The 21,104-nt window shown below is 53.5% G+C and overlaps 1 protein-coding gene across 1 annotated transcript; it reads right to left on the bottom strand.

The window, feature by feature from the left end:
- Positions 1–1,583: 1,583 nt before the first annotated feature.
- Positions 1,584–9,920, bottom strand: MECR (mitochondrial trans-2-enoyl-CoA reductase). Its single transcript, XM_042793941.1, has 10 exons — positions 9,730–9,920; positions 6,238–6,335; positions 5,961–6,092; positions 4,220–4,363; positions 4,034–4,136; positions 3,682–3,784; positions 3,321–3,394; positions 2,761–2,821; positions 2,232–2,304; positions 1,584–1,933 (listed from the first exon to the last, which is right to left on the bottom strand). The coding sequence occupies exons 1-10, from the start codon at positions 9,858–9,860 to the stop codon at positions 1,770–1,772; spliced, it is 1,083 nt and encodes a 360-aa protein (XP_042649875.1). The 5' UTR covers positions 9,861–9,920; the 3' UTR covers positions 1,584–1,769.
- Between the last annotated feature and the right edge of the window lie 11,184 nt (positions 9,921–21,104).

The following is a 21,104-nucleotide window of genomic DNA, read 5'->3' as shown; positions in this document are numbered from 1 at the left end:
GATGGTGTCTTACATCTCCCACTGGTGCAGCAGCACTGGCTGGTACTTTGCATTTCTCTTTTTTTAATTTAATGCTGCTTGATCTCATTTTTGAGATGAATTGATGCCAAAGGCTGAAAAAGCCCTTTGTGGCCTTGTCTTCCAGCCTGCACAGGTGTCCCCTGCCCCTGTCCTGCCAGCATTGCAGGGGCTGAGCAGGTAAAAATGAAAAATAATTTAAAAAAAAATATTTAAAGTTTTCTTTTCTCTGCGATTCAATGTGGGGAGTACCCCCAGCCCAGGGACACTTGGCTGATAAACTTGGAGGGGGGAACACGGAGGTGGGTTGGAGGCTGCAGCAGCGCAGAGCAGCCACGCCAGCTGGGAGAATGGCAGCAACCAGCCCTGTGTTACCCTGCAAAGTCACCCAAAAGCAGCCAAAAATCACCTGGAGGGACAGTGCAAACAGCAGAACACTGACAGCTGCTAAGCCAGGCAGGAGCTGGCGGTGCAGACCCCCTAGTTCCAAAACCAGGTGTGAGGGGGAACTGCTACTCTTTTGACACCCTGAGCCGAGCGAGCTGCCGTCCCTGGGCTCCCTGAGCTTTCTCTTGCACCCAAACTCACTCCAGCTAAAGCGAGATTGCAGCCTCCCTCCAGAAGCAATTATGCACGCTGCCATCCATGCCAAGCTGCAGAGGCTAAGTGGACACCCAAAAGTTTAAAAAAAAAAAAAATAGAGGAGAAAGGAAGGGAGAAAGGAAGGGAGAAAGGAAGGGAGAAAGGAAGGGAGAAAGGAAGGGAGAAAGGAAGGGAGAAAGGAAGGGAGAAAGGAAGGGAGAAAGGAAGGGAGAAAGGAAGGGAGAAAGGAAGGGAGAAAGGAAGGGAGAAAGGAAGGGAGAAAGGAAGGGAGAAAGGAAGGGAGAAAGGAAGGGAGAAAGGAAGGGAGAAAGGAAGGGAGAAAGGAAGGGAGAAAGGAAGGGAGAAAGGAAGGGAGAAAGGAAGGGAGAAAGGAAGGGAGAAAGGAAGGGAGAAAGGAAGGGAGAAAGGAAGGGAGAAAGGAAGGGAGAAAGGAAGGGAGAAAGGAAGGGAGAAAGGAAGGGAGAAAGGAAGGGAGAAAGGAAGGGAGAAAGGAAGGGAGAAAGGAAGGGAGAAAGGAAGGGAGAAAGGAAGGGAGAAAGGAAGGGAGAAAGGAAGGGAGAAAGGAAGGGAGAAAGGAAGGGAGAAAGGAAGGGAGAAAGGAAGGGAGAAAGGAAGGGAGAAAGGAAGGGAGAAAGGAAGGGAGAAAGGAAGGGAGAAAGGAAGGGAGAAAGGAAGGGAGAAAGGAAGGGAGAAAGGAAGGGAGAAAGGAAGGGAGAAAGGAAGGGAGAAAGGAAGGGAGAAAGGAAGGGAGAAAGGACGGGAGAAAGGACGGGAGAAAGGAAGGACGGGAGAAAGGAAGGACGGGAGAAAGGAAGGACGGGAGAAAGGAAGGACGGGAGAAAGGAAGGACGGGAGAAAGGAAGGACGGGAGAAAGGAAGGACGGGAGAAAGGAAGGACGGGAGAAAGGAAGGACGGGAGAAAGGAAGGACGGGAGAAAGGAAGGACGGGAGAAAGGAAGGACGGGAGAAAGGAAGGACGGGAGAAAGGAAGGACGGGAGAAAGGAAGGGAGAAAAAAAAAAATAAAGAAAAAATAATTCAATGGATCTGGAGGGGTTTTTACGGACTAGGCAGCAAGGGAATGCTTGGCTGTGGTGGAGCAGCACCAGGCTCAGCCCGCTGCCACCCACAAGCCGAGGTCTTGGGGGGTCAGAGGAGGAGGATCTGCTTCGAGGACGTGAAGGGCTTCATGGTGGCCTCCAGCGCCGCCTGGTAGTCCTGGAGAGGGACCTCGGCGCAGGCCGGCGCGGCGAGCTGCCCGCTCCGGATGAGCTGGCACAGGGCGTCCATCATGCGGGTCAGGGTCTCCTGGTCTGCGAGGGAAGGGGGAAGCTCTCACCGTTGCGCGTCCCGCGCCTGCGCCGTCCCGGAGCCACCGGCCGTCCCCGGGCAAACACCGCCCGAAGCCGTACGGGGCGCGATGTGCTCCCAGCTCGGGTGTGTGGGACGGGGCAAGAGCCCCCAGCACGGTGGCAGACCACGGTCCCTCCCCGAGCCCCTCGCCTGCGTTTCAACCACCCTGAGGACTACCAGCACTCATGACACAAGTAAGAACCAAGAGGATGGCGTCGGCGTGGCGGTTTGGCACCCGTTCCCGTGCCGACCCCTCACCCTGCGCGTGGTCCTTCCTCCACTGGGTCATCCAGAAGCCGCGGAGCCGCACGTCCCGGAAGATGAACGCGCTCTGTGGAGAGACAGAGCCGCGCACCCAGGTGAGACCCACGTGTCCCCTCCCAGTGTGACAGCGCTGAAAGGTGGCAAGGGCGAGGAGGCTCCCTGCACCTCCGTTAGCACTCTCATTAGTGGGTCAGGACACAGCGGGATGCGGAGATGCGACTCCGAGGCGTGGAGTCAGGGTGGGTTGGATGCTTGGTATCTGCAGGGCCGTTTCCCTGCTGGAATTTGACAGCAGCCCAATTCCTCCGTAAATGAAGTCGAGAGACCTGCACCGGGATGCAAAGCAGCTCGTTCTGTGATGGACCCCATCAGTTAAATAAACAGAAGGTTGGAGGCTCTCAGTTTGCAGGCAGTGAGAGTTGAGCTCCCGCAGTGCCGAGGAGAAGCTGAGGGGACGGGGACATCTGCAGTGGAGCACAGGGGACGTGCCCTGAGGAAAATCAAGAGCATCTCCAGTACTCACCACAGGCACCATCACCGGCTGCTTTGCCATCCCCCCGTAGGTGACCATGGTCCCTTTGGGCCTGGAAGAAGAAGGGGGTACTTGGTTATGTGGTCCCCAATGAGCAGCTCTGACCTTGCAACCTCTCCCTCTGCCATACCCAACCCCACCGCTGCACCCACGGGGCTGCTCTCGCACCAAGGGCTCCCCCCGTTACCCCTCAGACTCCACTTCCCAGAGCTCCTCTCTCGCTCCCACGCACCATTAGCTGAATTTGCAGCTCAATACACCAGTTACACCTGACCAGAACCAGGTGCACCTTCATAACTGGACCTCACCAGCCTTCAGCCACTGGCAGCATTTGAGACACGCAGTGATGATGGGTTAACTTTAAGTCACTGCTATTTTCCAAAACCACTTCTTCTCCCCTCATCTCCTCTCTCCAAAACTTCAGGGATGACCAACACGAGGCAGTAACATCTCTGGCCACCTCTTGCACTCCCGGAGCTCTGGAGCAGGACCCTCTGGTGCCAGCTGCTGTCCCCAAGCCCATGCCCGAGCCACCACCCAGCCAAACTTACTGCAGATGCCGCAGCATCTCCGTGGTGCTTTTGCCTCCAACGCAGTTCAGGGCAAGCCGGGGCTTCGGGATGCTCTGCAAAAGTTTGTTAAGAAGGTTCCCAAATATTAGGGCTCCTTTTGAGGATAGGACCCTGGTTCCTGAGGGAGCAACTGCCTTAACTTCAACATTTAGCAGCTAAGAGTCAGAGAGTTAAAATCTATGATCTGGCCCTTGTGGTAGCAGCAATAGTCCTTAACTTCTGGGGATAAATCCTGATCTAGAGAGGTTTTTCCTTCCCACTGTCCCCGCACCTTTCCCTGCAGCACTGAACTGCAGGGACAGCCCTGATGGTCTCTCCAGTGGGATCAGCATTGCGGTACCTTAAATATATCTTTCATTTCTGGCTTTCTCAGCATCTCCTCCGTGATAACGTGGTCTGCACCCAGGGCCATCAGCCTCTCCACCAGCTTTGGGAGATCAGGTCTCGGGGAGGAAAAAAAAATAAAATACTTGATGAGCCAGAAAGCAGTGCCACCTTCTCCCTCCTGGCTCAGACATATCCTGGGGACAACAGGGCAGCGGCTGGAGGACAAACAGGAGAAAATCCTGGGTGGGATGGGCAGGATGACCAGGCCTAGCTCCCAAATTTGCCTGACCCCCTGCCAACCTCCAGCCCAGGCCGAGGGCAGCTCCTGCCCCGCGGGAACCCTTCTCCTCTCCCAGGGGACCGACCTGTCCCTCACCACGTTGATGGTCTTGATGCCGGAGGCTTTGGCGATCTGGATAACAGCCTGGCCCACGCCGCTGTTGGCCGCGTTCTGGATGACAGAGTCGCCTGGATAGAAATAAATCCGGATTTTCATTGCAGAAGGGCCCTGCAAACCCACCCGGATTTCTCTCCACCCGGCAAAGCCGTACCCGGCGCCAGGGTCTCGAAGTCGGCCAGCATGCGGTACGCCGTGCAGGGGTTGACGCTCAGGGTGGCGGCGCACAGCACCGGGATGTCGCTGGGCACCTTCAGCAGCATCTTCTCGGGGAACACTCCCCGCGTCCGCCACGTCCCTGGGGTACCGGCAGCATCGCAGGCAGCGCGGCCCGAGCGGCAGGGAGAAGAAAATGTTATGAGACCTCAACTCATGCCCTAGTCTTAACGCCGGTTGCAGCAGCATGACCGCACTGTGCACAGTCTAAATCCTGGAGAGTGAATTATGAAACATTTTTCTGTATGGGTACAGGCAAAGTATTGCGAGAACATGGGACAGATCCCCTGCTGCCTGCTGAGATTTATCACCCAGCAAGGCCTAATAATTTGCCTGAGGGATAACAGAATCGGGGCTCCCTGGGCACAGGGAATGTGTGCAGAGCTAATGGAAATACTCCCCATCCTATGGATAAGCCCATATATTCAAAGCCAATTTGCTTAGATTCAGTCCCTCTATATTTATATGTGATTTAACCCCCTATCACCCATTTACTTTTTTTTTAATGTTTAAAAATATCACATTGGGATCTTAACTAGATAGCTTCCCTTCTCCCATTAAGAGAAAAAGCCTTTTAAGAAGAAATAGGCAAAGAACAAGCTGTTATACTAAAACAGAACTGACAATTTTTCTGGCCATTGGCATTTTGGAAGAGCATAAGAGACATTTGTTGGAAAATAAATTCCCATGCTTTCCCATCAGAGCACTATGAAGGAGAAAACTGTAATGAGATATAACCATGACCTTGCACAGGTTAAATGCTTTATCCCAAGTCTTTAAAGAAGCTCCAAGTAGATGTGACAAAACATGATTGTTTCTAGAGAAGCACAGATTGCTGCGATGCTTTATAACCGTGCAGAAGCCCCATAAAGGGTCTATGCTATAGAAAAGTAGATTATTTCTAAATTCAAGTTTAGCATAGGCAATGGCATCACTACTGCTGCTATTGCAAGTGCTCCGGGTTTTTGCACTGCACGTGTCCCATGCACAGGAGCCCCTTCCCCAGGGACCACCATTCTTCCCTGGAGCCCCCCTGCATCTGTAGGGAATGAGCAGCATCACTCTCTGTGGCTGGGGATCAGGTACTGAGCTTGCCTTAAAAAAAAAACAACCAAAAAAACAAAAAACAACCATTTAAAATAAAAATATGCAGTGGAAATAATAAAACTTAAACCAAGATATAAACAGGTAAGAAATGAAGATGCCTTTGTGCAGCTCCAGCAGTTATCCTGATGCTTCTCGTCTGAGACAATCCAGCCCATTATATTTATGATTAGACTAATATGGCACTAAATGGGTTCCAACTGCTGTTTCCCTCACCCAACATTCTCTAATGGAGCTTTTTTTTTTTTTTTCCCATTTTAAGTCACATCCAATTAGATGTAATTGCTGTAAGTGGGAGGGGCACGTGGCTCTACCCACACCCAGCAAAGATGGTGCTTTGGAGAGCAGTGGTTTTGCTGCGGGACCCCCAAAATCCCTGTGCCAGGTTCTGAAGCATCGGTTCACATGAGGGCATGACCATGGGTTTGCTCTCTGCTCCATCACTGAGCTTGGGCAGCTCCTGGTGGGCTCGAGCATCCCCCAGATCCCCTGGGAAGATGCTTTGCAGGTGGGGGGATGTGCAGGAGGACCTCACCAGTAGGCACGGATCCCGCGGTGCCACGGCTCGCACTCACCAAGCCCGGTGACCGCCGGGATGACCCAGTCCCCGGGTTTCAGAGCTGTCACACGACGCCCGACCTCCAGCACCTCCCCGACACCTTCGTTCCCTCCCACGGCCGGCAGCGGGGAGAGGATGGCGTAGGTCCCTGCCGGGAGGCTGGAAGTGAGCTGCAGACCTCGTCATACCCCCGACTCACCCAGCCCACGAGTCAGCTCCAAACCCTCCAAGACATCCTGCCAGGAGCATCATGCAGGAATTAACACGCAAAAAAGATGCAGCCGGCATGTTACCTTGGATCATATTGATGTCAGCGGGATTGATGGGGGCTGCCAACATCTTGACGTGGACATCGGCATCCCCCAGCTCGGCCACCTCAAGGTCCTTCAGTCTGAACAGGGAGACACAAAGGAAAAGTGCGTTAATACAGGCTTGGCCGACGTCTCCGGCACCTTGGTTTAAGCTGCAGAGAGATGCCTGTATCACCTACTTTAGACTGGAAATAAACAGCACCATATTCCCCATCTCATCTATACTGCTGTAGCCTGGTCTCCTCCACTGAAGAAACCCAACATCCAGCTTAGACAACTCCATCAAGACTCCTCCGTCCCCAGGGAGCAGCGGGTAGTGATGCTCATATCCACCACTAAACCTCACACCCTTAGCCGGGCTTAGGAACAAACCCTAATTAGTCCTTGCACAGAAAAAAGCCCCTCCAAGAGGGATTACGTCCCCAACCCCTCTGCCACAAAACTGTTTTAGATGCAATGAAGATGCTCTTACACCAAGGGAAGAGTGGGGCTGGATAATTTAGCTCATCTCCCTCCCACAACCACATCCTCCCAGCGTGCAATCCCCAGGGAATTGCAGTATAAAACTTTTGGGATACCTTGGGTCTTGCAAGGGGGGAGAAAAGCTCCTCCAGAAAACCCAGCAGCACCAGGCCACAGACCAAAGGGAAAGAGGAGCCTGGAGCTCGATGCCTGCCTGACCCATCTCCCAGCCAGGGCAAACCCATCCAGCCGTGCCCCTTTGCAAGATGAAGGCAATTTTAACAACGTTTAAACAGCTGGGAGCTTTGCAAAGGCTGCCAATTTTAAGAGTGGTTATTTGCTGCAATTACATGCTGCTAAGTAGGTGTCACTAGGAACAATACACTGAATTTCTTTTCATAGCTTGGCCCTATACCGGCAAAGGGGTTTCCTCCTTTCTTCCTCCAAGTTGCCCAGCTGGTTAGAATTAAATAGCACTCTGTGTGTGTCAGAAGGCTTTTAGCTCTCAGGAATTTGCATTGCTGGCTGCAGCTCTGGCTATAGGTCCTACATACGCTCCAGTACTGGTTTTGGGTAAGGGCATCAGGCTCCAGCTCTTGCTTTCAGCAGCAGCCACCTGAACAGAAAGCCCACAGCCCAAATCCTTGCTGAGCATCCTTGCTATACGGGTGCATCCCCAAGCACAGTGATCCTGTCTGTATCACACGAATCCTTCCCCGCCATCACTCTGACTGTTCCATCCCTGCACACCCATCTCGGGGCAGGTCTCTGGCTTTTGCAAGTATTTTCCTCTCCTAGTTAGCAGTTAGGACGAGAAGATGTGAGGGAGGCTCTCAAGAGAGTCCAAAATCCTCACTTGGAGAGTTTGGCATCAGCGAGGTGCAGGATATGGCCCTGCAGCTCCTGAGTATGACCAAGGGTCCTAACTTCTGTGGATTTTGCTCAAAAGCATGTGTTTTCAGCAAGGTTATGAATTATGAAGCCAGGCGTGTGTCTGACATCCAGGCAGGAGGCAGCAGCGGCCGCTGCACGAACCATCCGCCAGGATTAGCAGGATGAAGTCAGCTCCTTGCAAACCTGCTCTGAACCGAACTGCAAGGCTTCAGCAGGAAATCATGGTGACTCCATCCTGTTTAAGGTTTAAAAAAATTAAAAATAAAATAAAAATCGGCATTACAAGAGGCAGGGACCCATCTGGAGGCAACTGCTGTTAATAGGTGCCTGCGCCTCCTGCTCCCCAGCCCCTAGCAATGCCCTCTCCACGCTGTATGTATTTTTCTGCCTTGTGAGGCAGCAAATTAAATCATTCTGGGTTTTGCCACCCTCTTCATGTCCAACTAATTGAAATCTCTTCTGGTTTCTTAAATAAGGTTAAATGTAGAGGTTAAAGTTAGTATCATGCAGCACCTCTGCACAGCATCAGCCCTATGCCAGCACCTTGGGCATGAACCCACTGCTTAGATTTCCATCCCATTAAAAAAAAATCAGATTTATATTAGAAGGACAGGTTTTTGATGGAGGCTGCTAAAAGCCAGCCACGCAACGAAATCTTGGGTCACCAAGTGAAGTAATGCTCACTAATCTTTACAAATTCAGCAGTTGCGCAAAAAAGCCAGTGTTTCAGCTGGCTGGGGGGTTTTACGGCTCGTCCCGCCCTGCTTTAGCGTTACAGGAATTTGGATATTTTCAGAAATCTGTGAAAAAGAGAAGTCATGAAGCACAAGACTGGCCTTGCACAAGCAATGGGGTGAGGGCACCAAATCTCAGGAGCCATCAGTGGTCATAAGCACTGTTGCACGATTAAATTGTCATAAGGAAGAGCAACCATCCATCCCCAAAAAACTCCCAGTTCGGTGTCTGGATGCACCTGGATAATTTATCAGCACTTCCTGCATTTCTAGGGCTGGCCTGAACTGGTTTAAGTGGGGCAGCAACCCCTCAAGGTCTTCTCCCTTGAAAAAAAGGCATAAAATCCCCCCAAATGAGACTTTCCTCTTGCAAGGCTTTTTGGCCGTTTTAGAAGGAAAATCCCAGGCCGCCAGCACACACCTGCCACTGTCCCCAAAAATCACTCGTGCCGGTGATGGGTGTGACACCAACTTGGTCCCTTAATTGGAACCTCAAAGAGAAGCCCCACCGATGCGATGCAGCCGAGGACAAAGGTGGGGTGCAGCGATGCTGGGGGCTCAGACTTCCCCACTGTACCCCAAATTAAGCAAGAATGGGCTTCCTGGGAAAAACATGTGGTTTTAAGGCAAACTGAAGGAACGGCAGCAGGCGGGAAGGGAAAGGGAAGCAACCTCCCCCCCCCCCGGCCTGTGAAACCACAGCATGATGCGGGAAATGGGGGCACCCCTGGGGCCCCCCTGTGTGCTCAGGAGCCTCTGAGCACCCCCGGCACTGCCCTGGGGGCTCTGCAGGGAGTTGCACCCCATCCCCACCCCTTGGATGAGCAACCCCCCCGACCCCTCCTGCAACACACCTTCCAAGCATCCCACCAGCACCCCCAGACCCACCGCCCCCCATCTGCACCTCCCCCCTCTGTTACACCCCCCCAATACCTTTGCCCCCCACTGCACTGCACCCCCACCCCAGCCTTGCCCCTAACCTGCACCCCCAGCTTCACCTTCCCCTCCTTCCTGCGCCCCCCACTGCACTGCACCCCCAGTATAGCCCCCCCCACTTTACTGCACCCCCAGTATAGCCCCCCCACTGCACTGCACCCCCAGTACAGACCCCCCACTGCACTGCACCCCCAGTATAGCCCCCCCCACTTCACTGCACCCCCAGTATAGCCCCCCCACTGCACTGCACCCCCAGTATAGCCCCCCCCACTTGCACCCCCCTATTCTTGCCCCCACCCTACACCTGTACCCCCTACTGCAGTGCACTCCAGCATAACCCCCCCAATCCCTGCACCCCCCGCCAATGCACCCCCACCCTCACCCCCACTCCCCTCCCGCACCCCAGTACAGCTCCCCTCTGCACCCCCCCCACCCCCCCCCCCCTTACTGCACGACGGCGGGGGGCTCCCCGTGCCGCCCATAGAGCAGCCCCCGCGGGGGGGTGCGCGCCGCGGCCGAGCGCGCCCGCGCTGGGAGGGTCCGCGCCCCGCGCAACATCCGCGCTGCCGCCCGCTGCATTTCGGCCCGGCCCGGCTCTACTCGGTTCTACTCGGTTAAGCCCGGCGCGGCCACCACCGACGTCACGAGGGCAGCCCCGCCCCCTCTGGGTCGGCCACGCCCCCCGCCTGCCTTAAGGCGGCTCGGCCACCCCTGCGATGAGCCCGCAAGGTCTCTGCAGGGTTTCCCGGCATTGCCGGGGTCGGCGTCCCTGTTTCGAGGCTGGTTTGTCCCAAAACACTCCTAAAAATAATAACGGTGCCGGTGTCGGTGTGGCGAAGGCAGTGCCAGCTCCCTGTGCCATGCTGTGCCAGCCCAGAGGCCTTGGTGATGGGCACAGGAGCATCCCGTAAAGCCCAGACAGCGGGGTCCTTGGATCTTGGTGCATGTGATGAGACATTTTGGGGAGAACAGCTCTTTTTTTCTGATTTATAAACCAGTGGCTTCCAGCCACCCTGGAAGGGACATAAGTGCTTGCTATAGGCAGGGAAATCTGCACCGCAAATGTTCATCAGATGATTATTTAGAACAACAGATGCCTGGCACAAGTGGTGAGAAAAAAATTCCTAATAGTAATTTAATTAAATGTTTTGTATAATTATCTTGAAGGAAAGGTCTCATTTATTCTTCCAATTAAAACTGATTAGGTCGGAGAGAACAAAAGGAAGCAAGGATGCCTGCCTTACTGATCGACCTGCCACAGCAGAACAAACAGCAGGTTTTAAAAATAATTTCTTCTTTCATGTAGGGATTGGACTTCTCCGACTGAGTGGCGGGAGCAGCTCAATAAATCCTGCTTTGCTCATCACAGTCCACTTCTACGTGCAATTAGCAGATTCCTTTGTTAACACCATCCCCGCCGACCCTGCACCTCCTGCAGCCGTCGCTACCGGCCGGTTTTTGGGGTCAGGATTCCTGCCCCGCCTCGCAGCAGCTGCCTTTCTATGGCCATCACCGTCACCCAGAAATCCAGCTGCTTTCCCTCCCCGCTCCCCCAGTCCCACTCTCAAGCCCCCGGTATTTTATTCCTATAAAATTGCTTTGCAATCAATCGCTATCCCAGTGCGAAGTTACTTGGCTTCTGCCAGCAGATTGTCCCTTGTCTGTGCCCTCCCCACGCTGTCCCCATCCCGGTGACACGGCGCACGCAGACCCCGGTGGGCATCCGAATTTAGCCCCGGTGCTGCAGGAGAGGGTCCCTTCAGGCTCGAATGACCCATCCCTAAGGCCGTAGTGATCTGAAATAAAAGACTGTACTCCACTTGCTTGATATTTCACGCTACTTTTTTAGGAAAAAAGGAAACCAACGTTTTTTTTAGGGGTGTGAATTCATGTCAGCAGAAGCTCTGAGATGAAGGAAAAGTCAACTTCTGGAACAAAATCCTCTTCAAAAGTACTGATGAGGATTTTTCTGCCTCCGTCCTCCTCTGGTGTAGCGTTTGTAACTGCTTTTTGGGGGGCTCGGGAGGGCTCGGCTCAGCTTGGCTCGGCTCGGCACGTCCCTGCCGAAGGCTCTGCAAACAGAGAGGACTTTTCTCACCGACTTCTTCCATTACGAGAAATTTTGGTGTTGCTTTTAACAGGAATGGGTAGAAAAGTCTTCAGACACCCGTGGGATTTGAAAGTTAATCGTTGCTGACAAATGCACCCGCAGACACCCCGTTGTTCACCCCGCTGGCGGGCCCTGCGTGCTGCAGAGCACTGGCACCACTCATGACACTGGTTGCTCTCCCCCAGTGGGATGGGATGGCTTGAGGAGCTGGGTGGAGGGACAGGGTGGGACAGGGGCAATGGTCACCCTCTGGGAACCGAATCCACCATGGGAGGAGGTCGGCCAGATATTGACAAGTGGCATCGCATCCCCCTGCTTCCCTGGGCCACCTCCGTCACGGGATGGTGATTAATTCAATATACACCTTTCTATTGTATTCAATTCAGTATGGCATCGGAAAAGAGACAGGCAAGAGTGCTGGGCCATGCAAGGTTAGGACCGGCTACCACCCCTCGGGTTGCTGGAGCTGATTTCCAGCCGCCTACATGGATGCTGCCAGGATAAAACCCCACACTGGAGCTGGGGACCCGGCCCCCCGAGGTCAGGGCGATCACAGCCGTTGGATGCAAAGAGGAATTAGCCGAGCCCATGGATTTCAAACCACATTTTCTTGCTCTAATTGGCATCACCTCCTTTTATTCAGCATGAATCATCACGGGAGGCTGGATTTGCTCCCTGCTCTTGTATCTCCAGGGATGCCCCATCCATGCAGTGAGTTTGAAAGGGCTCAGAGCAACGCCGGGCCACTGGTGATGGCACTGCAAGGAGCTGTCAGGCGCCAGCAGGGCCGTGGAGGGCAAAATAGGCTTTTCCCATCTTGTTGGTTTGGTGGGATCCTGAGCACATCTGTGTCCTGGCAGCATCTTTACACCTGGGAGGAACGGTCCTCGGGAGGCTGAGCGGGGTGCGCAGCCTACTTCGGCAGGGTGGGCCGCTTTTAAATCAGCATTTGAATCTAATCACAGCAATAAAATAATAGGATTTTAATAGCCTCAAAACCTGCAGCTTTCCAAAGATGCCAGGAGTGCTTAAGATTTTTTATGGTGGGGTGGCTGCAGGAACGGCTTCGGGCACGGCGGCGGGTGCTCGCGATGCCAGCGAGCCTGCGCACTGGGAGACACAGGTGCCCATGCTCTGCACCGCGTGGCAAAGGGTTAATAACTAATTACACCAGCAAAATGAGATGCCTTTCCATACCCTTAGAAACGTATGCATTCGCAAATCAGGGCTGGCAGACAATTTATGATTATTTTGTTAATGTTTCTCCTGTAACAAGCACAATTTCCTGGTGATTAATGACTACTTTATATCCTCAAATTGCATTTTTTTGGGGGAGAGATGCATGAAAATCCACTTTGTAGTTGAGGGTTTAGGAGCGGGTGGGGATAGGAGGAAGAGGAGACAGTTCCTCAGCACCCGGCGCCACGGTGGGTGCTCCAGCCGGGGGAAGGAGCGATGCTCTCCACTCCCCTCTGCTTTAAACCCCTGTTATTGTTAATGAGCTATGATTTATCACAGCCATTGATTAATTTGAGTTATTCATACTTGATCATGGCTGGAAAGCAAAAGTGCTTCAAATAAGGCGGATTTATTCTTGCAGACAAGGGGAGCCCCCAGCCCGGAGGCACGTGGGGATGGGTGGGAACAAGCAGGGTGACACTGGGGTGACATCGGGGTGAGATTTGCTGTGATTTTATCCCTAAAACCTCAAGACCTGTTGGGGACAGAGAATTTATCTGCTGGTTTACAAGGACGAGTTGAGCCCAGCAGGTTCAGCACGACCCCAGGAGCCCCGTGTGCGCTGCGCTGCCTCCAGCTGTCCTAGCACTTAATCAAGTGAATGTGGAATTATTAACTAACTGCTTACATGATCAACATGCTTTTTAATTAAGGAGAATAATAATCTATTGCCTTTTCCCTTGTCAGTGGAGAAATTCGCTTAGGAATAGTTAAGAAGGCTGAGTCTGGAGACCTTTGCCTTGAGGGGGGGTTGTTTTGGGGGGATGCTCGGTGTTGCGGCTCGGTGGCTTTCCCACGGCAGGCAGATGTGGGCCAAGCTCTGCCGGACCTCCCGGAGACCCGACACCCTCGCAGGTGTTTTGTGTCGGGATTCTGGGCTGGGATCCCAGGGCTGGGATGCACCCACAGGACAAGGCTTGTCAAACGATCTGCAAAATAATTCCCTTTTTTCAGGGATGCTCCGAAACCCGCCGGGGCAGGGAGGGCGGTCGCTGGGCTGCCCCGTCCCACCCAGCGCAGAGCTCCTGTCTCCACCAGCCGCTTCTCCCTCTTTCCCCTGGTCTCTACAGCCACTGTCCTGGCCTCTTCTTGCGCCCATCAGAGGGTCCTGGGGCCAGACCCATCCCCACCACCTGGTTTTTCTAAGGCTTAGGAACAGCTCGGCTGTTATTTTGCCATTTCAAGCCCCATTCACCTCAAACCCAGAAGCGCTGGCAGAGACCCATCGCTTTGACGTCGATCATCTTTTTATTAGACATGCCTGAATCTTTGAATGAAAAATACATTGTGCTTAAAGACCCACTTTACATAATCCTCGCTTATCCCCAAATCCCTCATTTAACACCTCAGACAGTGCTGGACAATTCCATAAACTCTATTGAATCCTTCACCTAAAAACTTGTGCCTGATGCTCCCAGCTCAGCGCAGCGGCAAGGACAGATGTGTCTGGGTGCCCAAGGAAGCTTTATTTTTTTTTAAGCACCCCGATGGCTGCTTCTTGCCCCTCTGACTTTTTTAACCCCCTTTAAATTGTTTCATTGTCAGATAACAATAAAAAAAAACAAACAAACCGACAAACCAAACATAGAAAGAAATGCAATGTTTGGCAGCTAACAGAGAATTGATGAATTCTGAGCCTCTGCCAATGAGATGAACAAGGAGGCTTCATCTCGAGCCGTAAATAAGGAAGGGGAGGGAGATGCTGAGAGGATCCAGCTGTGCTGCTGCCAGCTAGCTCAGCCCATGGGCAGCAGAACCCCGGGATGTCGCCCTTGCTTGGTCCTTGCTGTTGCTTTTCCCATCGCTGCTTTTTCCTGTGCTGCTCCTATCTGGGTTGTGCAGCAGAGTTGCTCCATCCCTGGGCTCTCGGTGTTGATTAACGCAAAAATCATCAGTTTGGGGCATCTTTCTTTCTAGCCTGGGGCAGTGCAGGAATTGGTGCCCCGGGATGGGCGTTTGGGGGTTGATGCTGAATCGAGGGGCAGTGCCCACAGGGCATCATCCAGCCGGGTGGAGGAGGATCGTGGCCGATGGGTGAGATGCTGCTTTTGGGACCTGTGTTGCTACAAAGGCACCTGAAGACGTCACCCCGGGTGACTTCTGAGGGAAGATCTCTTGAAATATCTTGGAAAGATGCCCAGGTGAAAAAAGGCATCAAATCAATATCTCTTATCCTTTTTTCACTGTATTTCAGTTTTTCTTTTTTTCCTCCCCGCTGCTGCTCTAGGTCCCAATACATTCCCATTCTGCTCCCATCAGCTGCAGACCCAAACCATTCCCAACGTTGCAGGAAACTGTGGGCGTGAACTGCCTTATTTAGGAAAATAATTGATTGTTCTCTGGGTTTTGCTGGTTCAAAAGCTGGTTGGTTTTGTTCATTCCTGTTCCGCTCAAATGCCCGATGAGCTCTTTTTGTTGGAAACTGCCGAGCGCACCCTTTCTCCAACGGGGTTTGGAAAACCACCAAACCAGGGCTGCTGATGCTTAGAGGAAGACAAACAAGAGGGAGGAGAGCTGACCCTTTCCCCGTACATAAAATCAAATAACTAAAACCAAACAAGCTGTAAAACCAAAATAATAATAATAATAAATAAATTCTGGATACAATATTGTTCCCTCCTTTCCTTTCAGTCAGATTTTAAATGATCAGGGAAGGCTGGTTGCACACCCATCTCTGTGCTCAGGCTCCAGCCTGTCAGCACTGAGAGATGATTATGAGAAATTTGAGCAATATCCAAACCCCAGGTCTGAAAATAAACAGCTTTTGCGATTTTGAATGTGATCAGAGACCCAAAACACCCTGGCTGATTTACATCCCCTCCTCCCTCAAAAAAAAAATAGCCCAAGGCAATACCCTAGGAGACAACACAGAGAGTTTTCATGTAGAACTGCTTGGTTTTAATGCCTTTATTATATATTTTTTTTTTTATCCAAGTCATTTTATTGCAAAGTTTAGGGATGGGCAAATCCATGCAGCTGGGATGGCAGCTGGGATGGGTTAAATGCTGGGTTAAGTGATGGACAGATAGATGGTGCATGGTACTCTGGAATATTTTGGGGTTGAAAGTATTTGTAAAAATCCCAGTGGCAAATATGATGCTTCCAGGCAGTTCTGCAATAGGGGAAGGGACTGACTGTGACCCTTGTGTCCCTGAAAATGGGATTTTTAACTGTTTTGCACGACAACGCTGGCGGATGCTGAGTTTCAGACCGCAGGGAAGCACAGAGCTATTCCCCCACTTCACCCCCACCATCATGGAGGTCTTTCAGGGAGTTAAAAAAAAAGACCCAAGGTGATATAAATTACCCCAAAAAGGAGTGGCATGGAGGAAACATTTGGGCTAAGCCTGTCCAGGCAGCAGTGAAGCAGCCAAGGAGCGGCTGTGGCACCGGGGCCCATGGATGCAGCCCAGGAGCATCACGGTGTGCCTGGAGATGACACCGCTGGTGCCAATCCCTGACGTCCCACTCCATGATGTCCTACCCCTGATGGGGAGCTGCCGACGCTCAGGGGAGGACAAACAAGAGGGAGGAGAGCTGAGCGTTTCCCTCTACAGAAAATCAAATCAAATAAACCCAAACAAGCTGTAAAAGCAATTTAATAATAGTAAATATATGCTGGATGCAATATTGTTCCCTCCTTTCCTTCACACACACCGATGGTGCCGGTCCCCGTGGCTGTCACACGCCGTGAAGGACAGAAACAGCAGGTTTTAGTGGGGTGGCAGAGAGGGAATGAGCAGAGCCCTAATAACAGCGTTGGGATTTTACATTTTGAAGCGGAGCTGCTGCTTTGGTCCGTTCCCTGCCAACCCAGGAGGGAGGACCTGGGGTTTTGCATCCCTCTAACGAAATCCCTTTAAAATCCTGCTGGGAGAATTTGCGGGCACGGGGAGGTCGGTCTGAGCTGGCCGGGGCAGTGCTGCCCTGCGGGGCCAGCCCAGGGGCTACCGGCTGCCTCGCCGGCTCCGTTGCATCTCCCACGTGGGCTGGGATGCTGCCGTGGGCCGGGCCGGCTGTTTCTCCTGCAAGTTTGGGGAGATTGCATGCAGCTCGTGGGGAAAGAGGGGGATTGCTTGAGAAAGCTCCTTCTGAGACGGAGAGCAGCGTTTTTCCTTGCAATCAGCGCCTGGAGTGAAAAAACCAGCAGTTTTCTGGAGGCGTGTGGTACAAACTCAGCCACACGTCGGGCACCTGTGAGGCTGTGCCACCGAGCACTCAGGAAAATGCTGTCGGAGCAGCGCCTGGGCAAGGATTTAGCTCTGGGTATCGGGTGCTGATCCTTGGGCTTCCCAAATCCCCATGGAGAAACTCCAGCGCCCTTTGAGCACCAACCAGGAGGCAGGTTGGCAAGAGGTCGGGCCTTAAATAACATTTTCTAACGCCTTATAACGTTTTCCTGGCTATTTCCTCTGGGAACCCTTGTTCATTCATTGCATTGAACAGGAATAGGAAGGTTTATTTGGATGAAGACACAGAAGTTATTTCATCCTTTCAGGCTGTGATAACTCATCTAATAGCCCTATTACATCTGGCCACGGCACCGTGTCGGGCGTCTGACCGCTCGGGGCTGGACGGACGGGGAGGAGAGCAGCAGGATGAGATAATCTATTTTGTCTGTTAAGAAAGAAAAAGGATTTTTGGCATTAGTAAAAGACAGGTGATTTGAGAAAATAACATAGACTTATTAGAGATAAAGAACTGGATGGGGGTGTAATAGGTTGAGGTATAGAAAGAGGGAGAAGAGGAAAAGAGAGTGGTGTGAAGGGAAAAGAGGAATAAAAAGCAGAAGGTAAAAATTCAGAGGGTGAAATTGCTTAAATTTCAGTGCAGGCTGCTGAAGGTTGTGTCCCTGGAGCTCTGCAAGAGCCATTTGCTGCAGGGAAGGCACTGCTGGGAGCGGTGCCCAGGGAGGTACCAGCCCCACGCCCTGTGGGTTTAATGAGGAAAAATGGGGAATTATTGTGCTGGCAGTGAAATGTGGTATTCTAAAGATAAATTAAAAATTAAAGGGTTTTGGCGTGGAAAGCCCTGGTCAGTGTGGGGATGCTCGTACAGCTGGTTTGGGTGAGGCTGGTGGGTGCTGCAGCTCCATCCCTTGCACCCAGCTGGGGTAAGAGCTCGGGGCAGCCTTTCCCTCAAGCTGCCTTTTTATGGAGATAACTGAGAGCAAAAAAATCCTCCTCAAAGTACTGTTGACTCCTAAGAGGTTCAAAACCCCAAACCCCAGCTTTTTACCCCCAAGCTGGGAGAAGCCAAGTGATGTGGTCGGGCTGTGATGGCTGCATTCGAGGTTGCTGTCACCAAACTCCCTGGAGCTGAAAACATTTATCCTTTGAATGGGAGGGACAGTTTCAGTCGAGACCATTTGCACTCATGGCAAGGCCTATATTTTGCCTGCAAATGATTATACTTGAAGAGTGATTACTTCACTTTAACTCAATTGCTCCTGCAAGGTGCTCAGGGGCTGATGGCAGCGGGGAGACGGGGCAGGGGAAGGGCTGGGGGACTGTGGGCTCATGCTGCGGGGTGCTGAGCGCTCGCTGCCCCCCGGTCCCTCAGCTCTCACTCAGGGTGGAATGAGATGCTTGGGGAGGGATCAGGGATGGGATTTGCACCTCAGGAGTGGGCTGGAGCTTGGCCCTGGGGGGTCGTCACTGTCTCCATCTCTGTTGCTGCATGGAGCAGTGCTGTCTGTCTGTCTGTCCTTCCTTCCTCGCTGCTTCCCTTTCACTTTCCTTTCTTCCCTCCATGCAGGATTAGTGCTGTGCCATGCAGGATGGGTGCTGTGCTGTGCCACCCCCAAAGCCATCCCTGCGCTCCTGCCTGCACCCCCTGGCCCTGCCCTGGTCCTGCTGCCAGGCAGATCCTCCCCCCAGCTCCAGGAGGTGGTGACAGGCCCTTTGCCAAGTTTTCCTCCCTTTCAGACCTGTTACACAAACGGGATTTGAGCTGGATGTGCTGGAGGGGAACTGTGATCACGCAGACCCTGTGGGCAATTCCTGCCTGTCCCCAGAACTGCTGGCATTATGAATGCATCCCTGCCATGCATCTTCTTGACGCATGCCCTCCATGCATGCATACATCCTCTCCATGTACCCCTCCATGCATGCATACATCCTCTCCATGCATGCATACAGTCCCTCCACACATCCCCTCGATGCATGCATGTGGTCCCTTCAGTTGTCCCCTCCATACATGCACACATCTCTGCCATGCACCCCTCCATGCATGCACACAGCCCCTCCACACATACATACATCCCCTCCATGCAGCCCCTCCATGCATGCATACATCCCCCTCTGTGCACTCCTTCCATGCATACATCTATCCCATGCATACATCCATCCCATGCATACATCCATCCCATGCATACATCCTTCCCATGCATGCATCCCATTCATACATCCCTTCCATGCATACCTCCCCTCTATGCATCCCCTCCATGCATCCCCTTCACACACACATACACCCTCTGGGCATCCCCTCCACGCAGCCAGCAGCACCGATGGCTTGGGGGGGCTCCTCCACGCCCCTTCCCCAGGGCAGGACCACCCCCCCACCTCCCCGAGCCGAGGGCCGCCTGCGCTGTCCTGCCCTGGGCCAGCGCCAGCCCTTTTTTTGGGGGGAACAAGGCGCCTTTGTGGAGCCCCCGGCTCCCTCCGGCTCCTCTCATGCAAAATTCGAGCCGCGTCCCCACGACGGGCAGCAGGTCCAGGGTGCATTAATGAGCCTCGTTAAGCAGCACAGATGTATTCCCAAATTAATCCCAGAGCTCACCCAAGGAGGTTGTGGTTGGGATTTCCCCCACCCCCCCCACCCCAGGGCTTGGGCTGTGGGGTGACGGAGCAGGGTGGTGACACGCTGGGGAATTGGGGACAGTGTTGTTGCAACATGGTTGCTGCAAAAAAAAAAAAAAACAACCCCAAACCTTTCCATTTCAGTTTGCAAAGTGATTGGTTTAGAAACACAATTTTGGGGTTTAAAAGGCTGTGGGAAGTGTGGTGCATCGCTTGAACTGTCTTGTGTGGCTTAAAAGCTCCGTGTTTCCAAGTTGGTTCCCCCCCAAATCCTGGAAATACCCTGCTTCTGCTTGGCCTCAGCTGCATCTCCCCCTCTTGAAGTGAGACGTTTCAGTTCAGCTGCTGGGAAAAAAATCCCTCCTATTCCTCCCCAGCCTGGGCAAGGACTGTCCCCAGCTTGTCCCTCGGGTGCTGTAGGACCCAGGGCCTCTTCCCAGCAGGATTTTGGGGGCTTTTCCCTTCCTTGGGGACTGGGGGGGACCCTGCAGAGCCAGCCCTGTGCCAGCCCCCTCCTGCCTTCGCTGCCGCACATCTAAGCAGCTTAATTTCTTTATCGGGCATTATTTTAACAGGCTTTTAGCGTTGCTGGGAGAGGATTTGTCAGGATTGCTCTGTTCTCGGCGGGGGACAATGCACGGCTGGTGCTGGCTGGGGATGGGGCCGCATCTCTGCCTGGCTCGGGGCTGGTGTGATTTGGAGAGTGTCCATCGCCCTCTGCCTTCACCCCAAAATGTGCTGTCCCAGCTGGGGGACACACGTGGGTGCTGAGCAGGGCGGGTGTGACACGTCGGGTTTGTCCCCAGATTCCTGGGGACAGATGTATCCCCATGAGCGATGCCACCACAGTGCTAACCTGGCTGGGGGGCTTGCTGGGAGCAACCGGGGGGAACTGGGGACGAAGGGAACGCGTTCCGCACCCCAGTGGCACAGGGCAGGGGGACACTGGGGACACTGCCAGGGGGAGTGTTTGGGGCTGGCGGCTTTGGGCTGACCCCAGCTGCTGCAGCCTGGGAGGAGAAGGAGGCAGGGAGGGGACTGTGCAGTGTCCCCAGAGCAGTCCAGTGTCCCCAGGGACATGCAGTATCCCCAGGCTTGTGCAGTGTCCCCAGGGGCTGTGCAGTGTCCTTGGGTCAGTGCAGTGTCCCCAGGGCCGTGCAGTGTCCCCATGCCAGTGCAGTGTCCCCAGGCTTGTGCAGTGTCCTTGGGTCAGTGCAGTGTCCCTGTGTCAGTGCAGTGTCCCCAGGGCTGTGCAGTGTCCCCGTGCCAGTACAGTGTCCCCAAGGCTGTGCAGTGTCCCCGTGCCAGTGCAGTGTCCCCAGGGCTGTGCAGTGTCCTCGTGCCAGTACAGTGTCCCCAGGGCTGTGCAGTGTCACCGTGCCAGTGCAGTGTCCCCAGGGCTGTGCAGTGTCACCGTGCCAGTGCAGTGTCCCCAGGCTGCCAGCAGAGCCCCCTGTCCCCATCAGGCTCCTTTGCTCCAATTGCACCAACGATGGGGCTCAGGGCAGGGGACGCGTCGCTCGTGGCGCCATGGGGGACAGGACCGTGCTCCCAGGCTGGCCCAAACACAGACAGCACCCCACACCCCTGCAACCTCCACTCTCTCACCTTCCTCCCTCCTCCTCCCTGAGGGGATGAAGGCCCTGCAAAACAGGCTGTTGCTTTGAGCTCTGA

The sequence above is a fragment of the Tyto alba genome, unplaced genomic scaffold (assembly GCF_018691265.1).
Source record: "Tyto alba isolate M040663 unplaced genomic scaffold, T.alba_DEE_v4.0 Super-Scaffold_20, whole genome shotgun sequence".
Classification (NCBI taxonomy): Eukaryota; Metazoa; Chordata; class Aves; order Strigiformes; family Tytonidae; genus Tyto; species Tyto alba.
Note: the sequence above shows the minus strand (reverse complement) of the source record. Positions and strands in the feature narration are given on the sequence as shown.

Bases quoted from the DNA above. Each gene is read 5' to 3' on its own strand.
- MECR (XM_042793941.1), bottom strand. From the start codon at position 9,860: ATGCAGCGGGCGGCAGCGCGGATGTTGCGCGGGGCGCGGACCCTCCCA. The intron at 6,093-6,237 runs GTAACATGCCGG...GCCTCCCGGCAG, and splicing joins TGACATCAATATGATCCAAG to GGACCTACGCCATCCTCTCC. The intron at 1,934-2,231 runs GTGAGGGGTCGG...CTTCCCTCGCAG, and splicing joins GAGGAAGGACCACGCGCAGG to ACCAGGAGACCCTGACCCGC.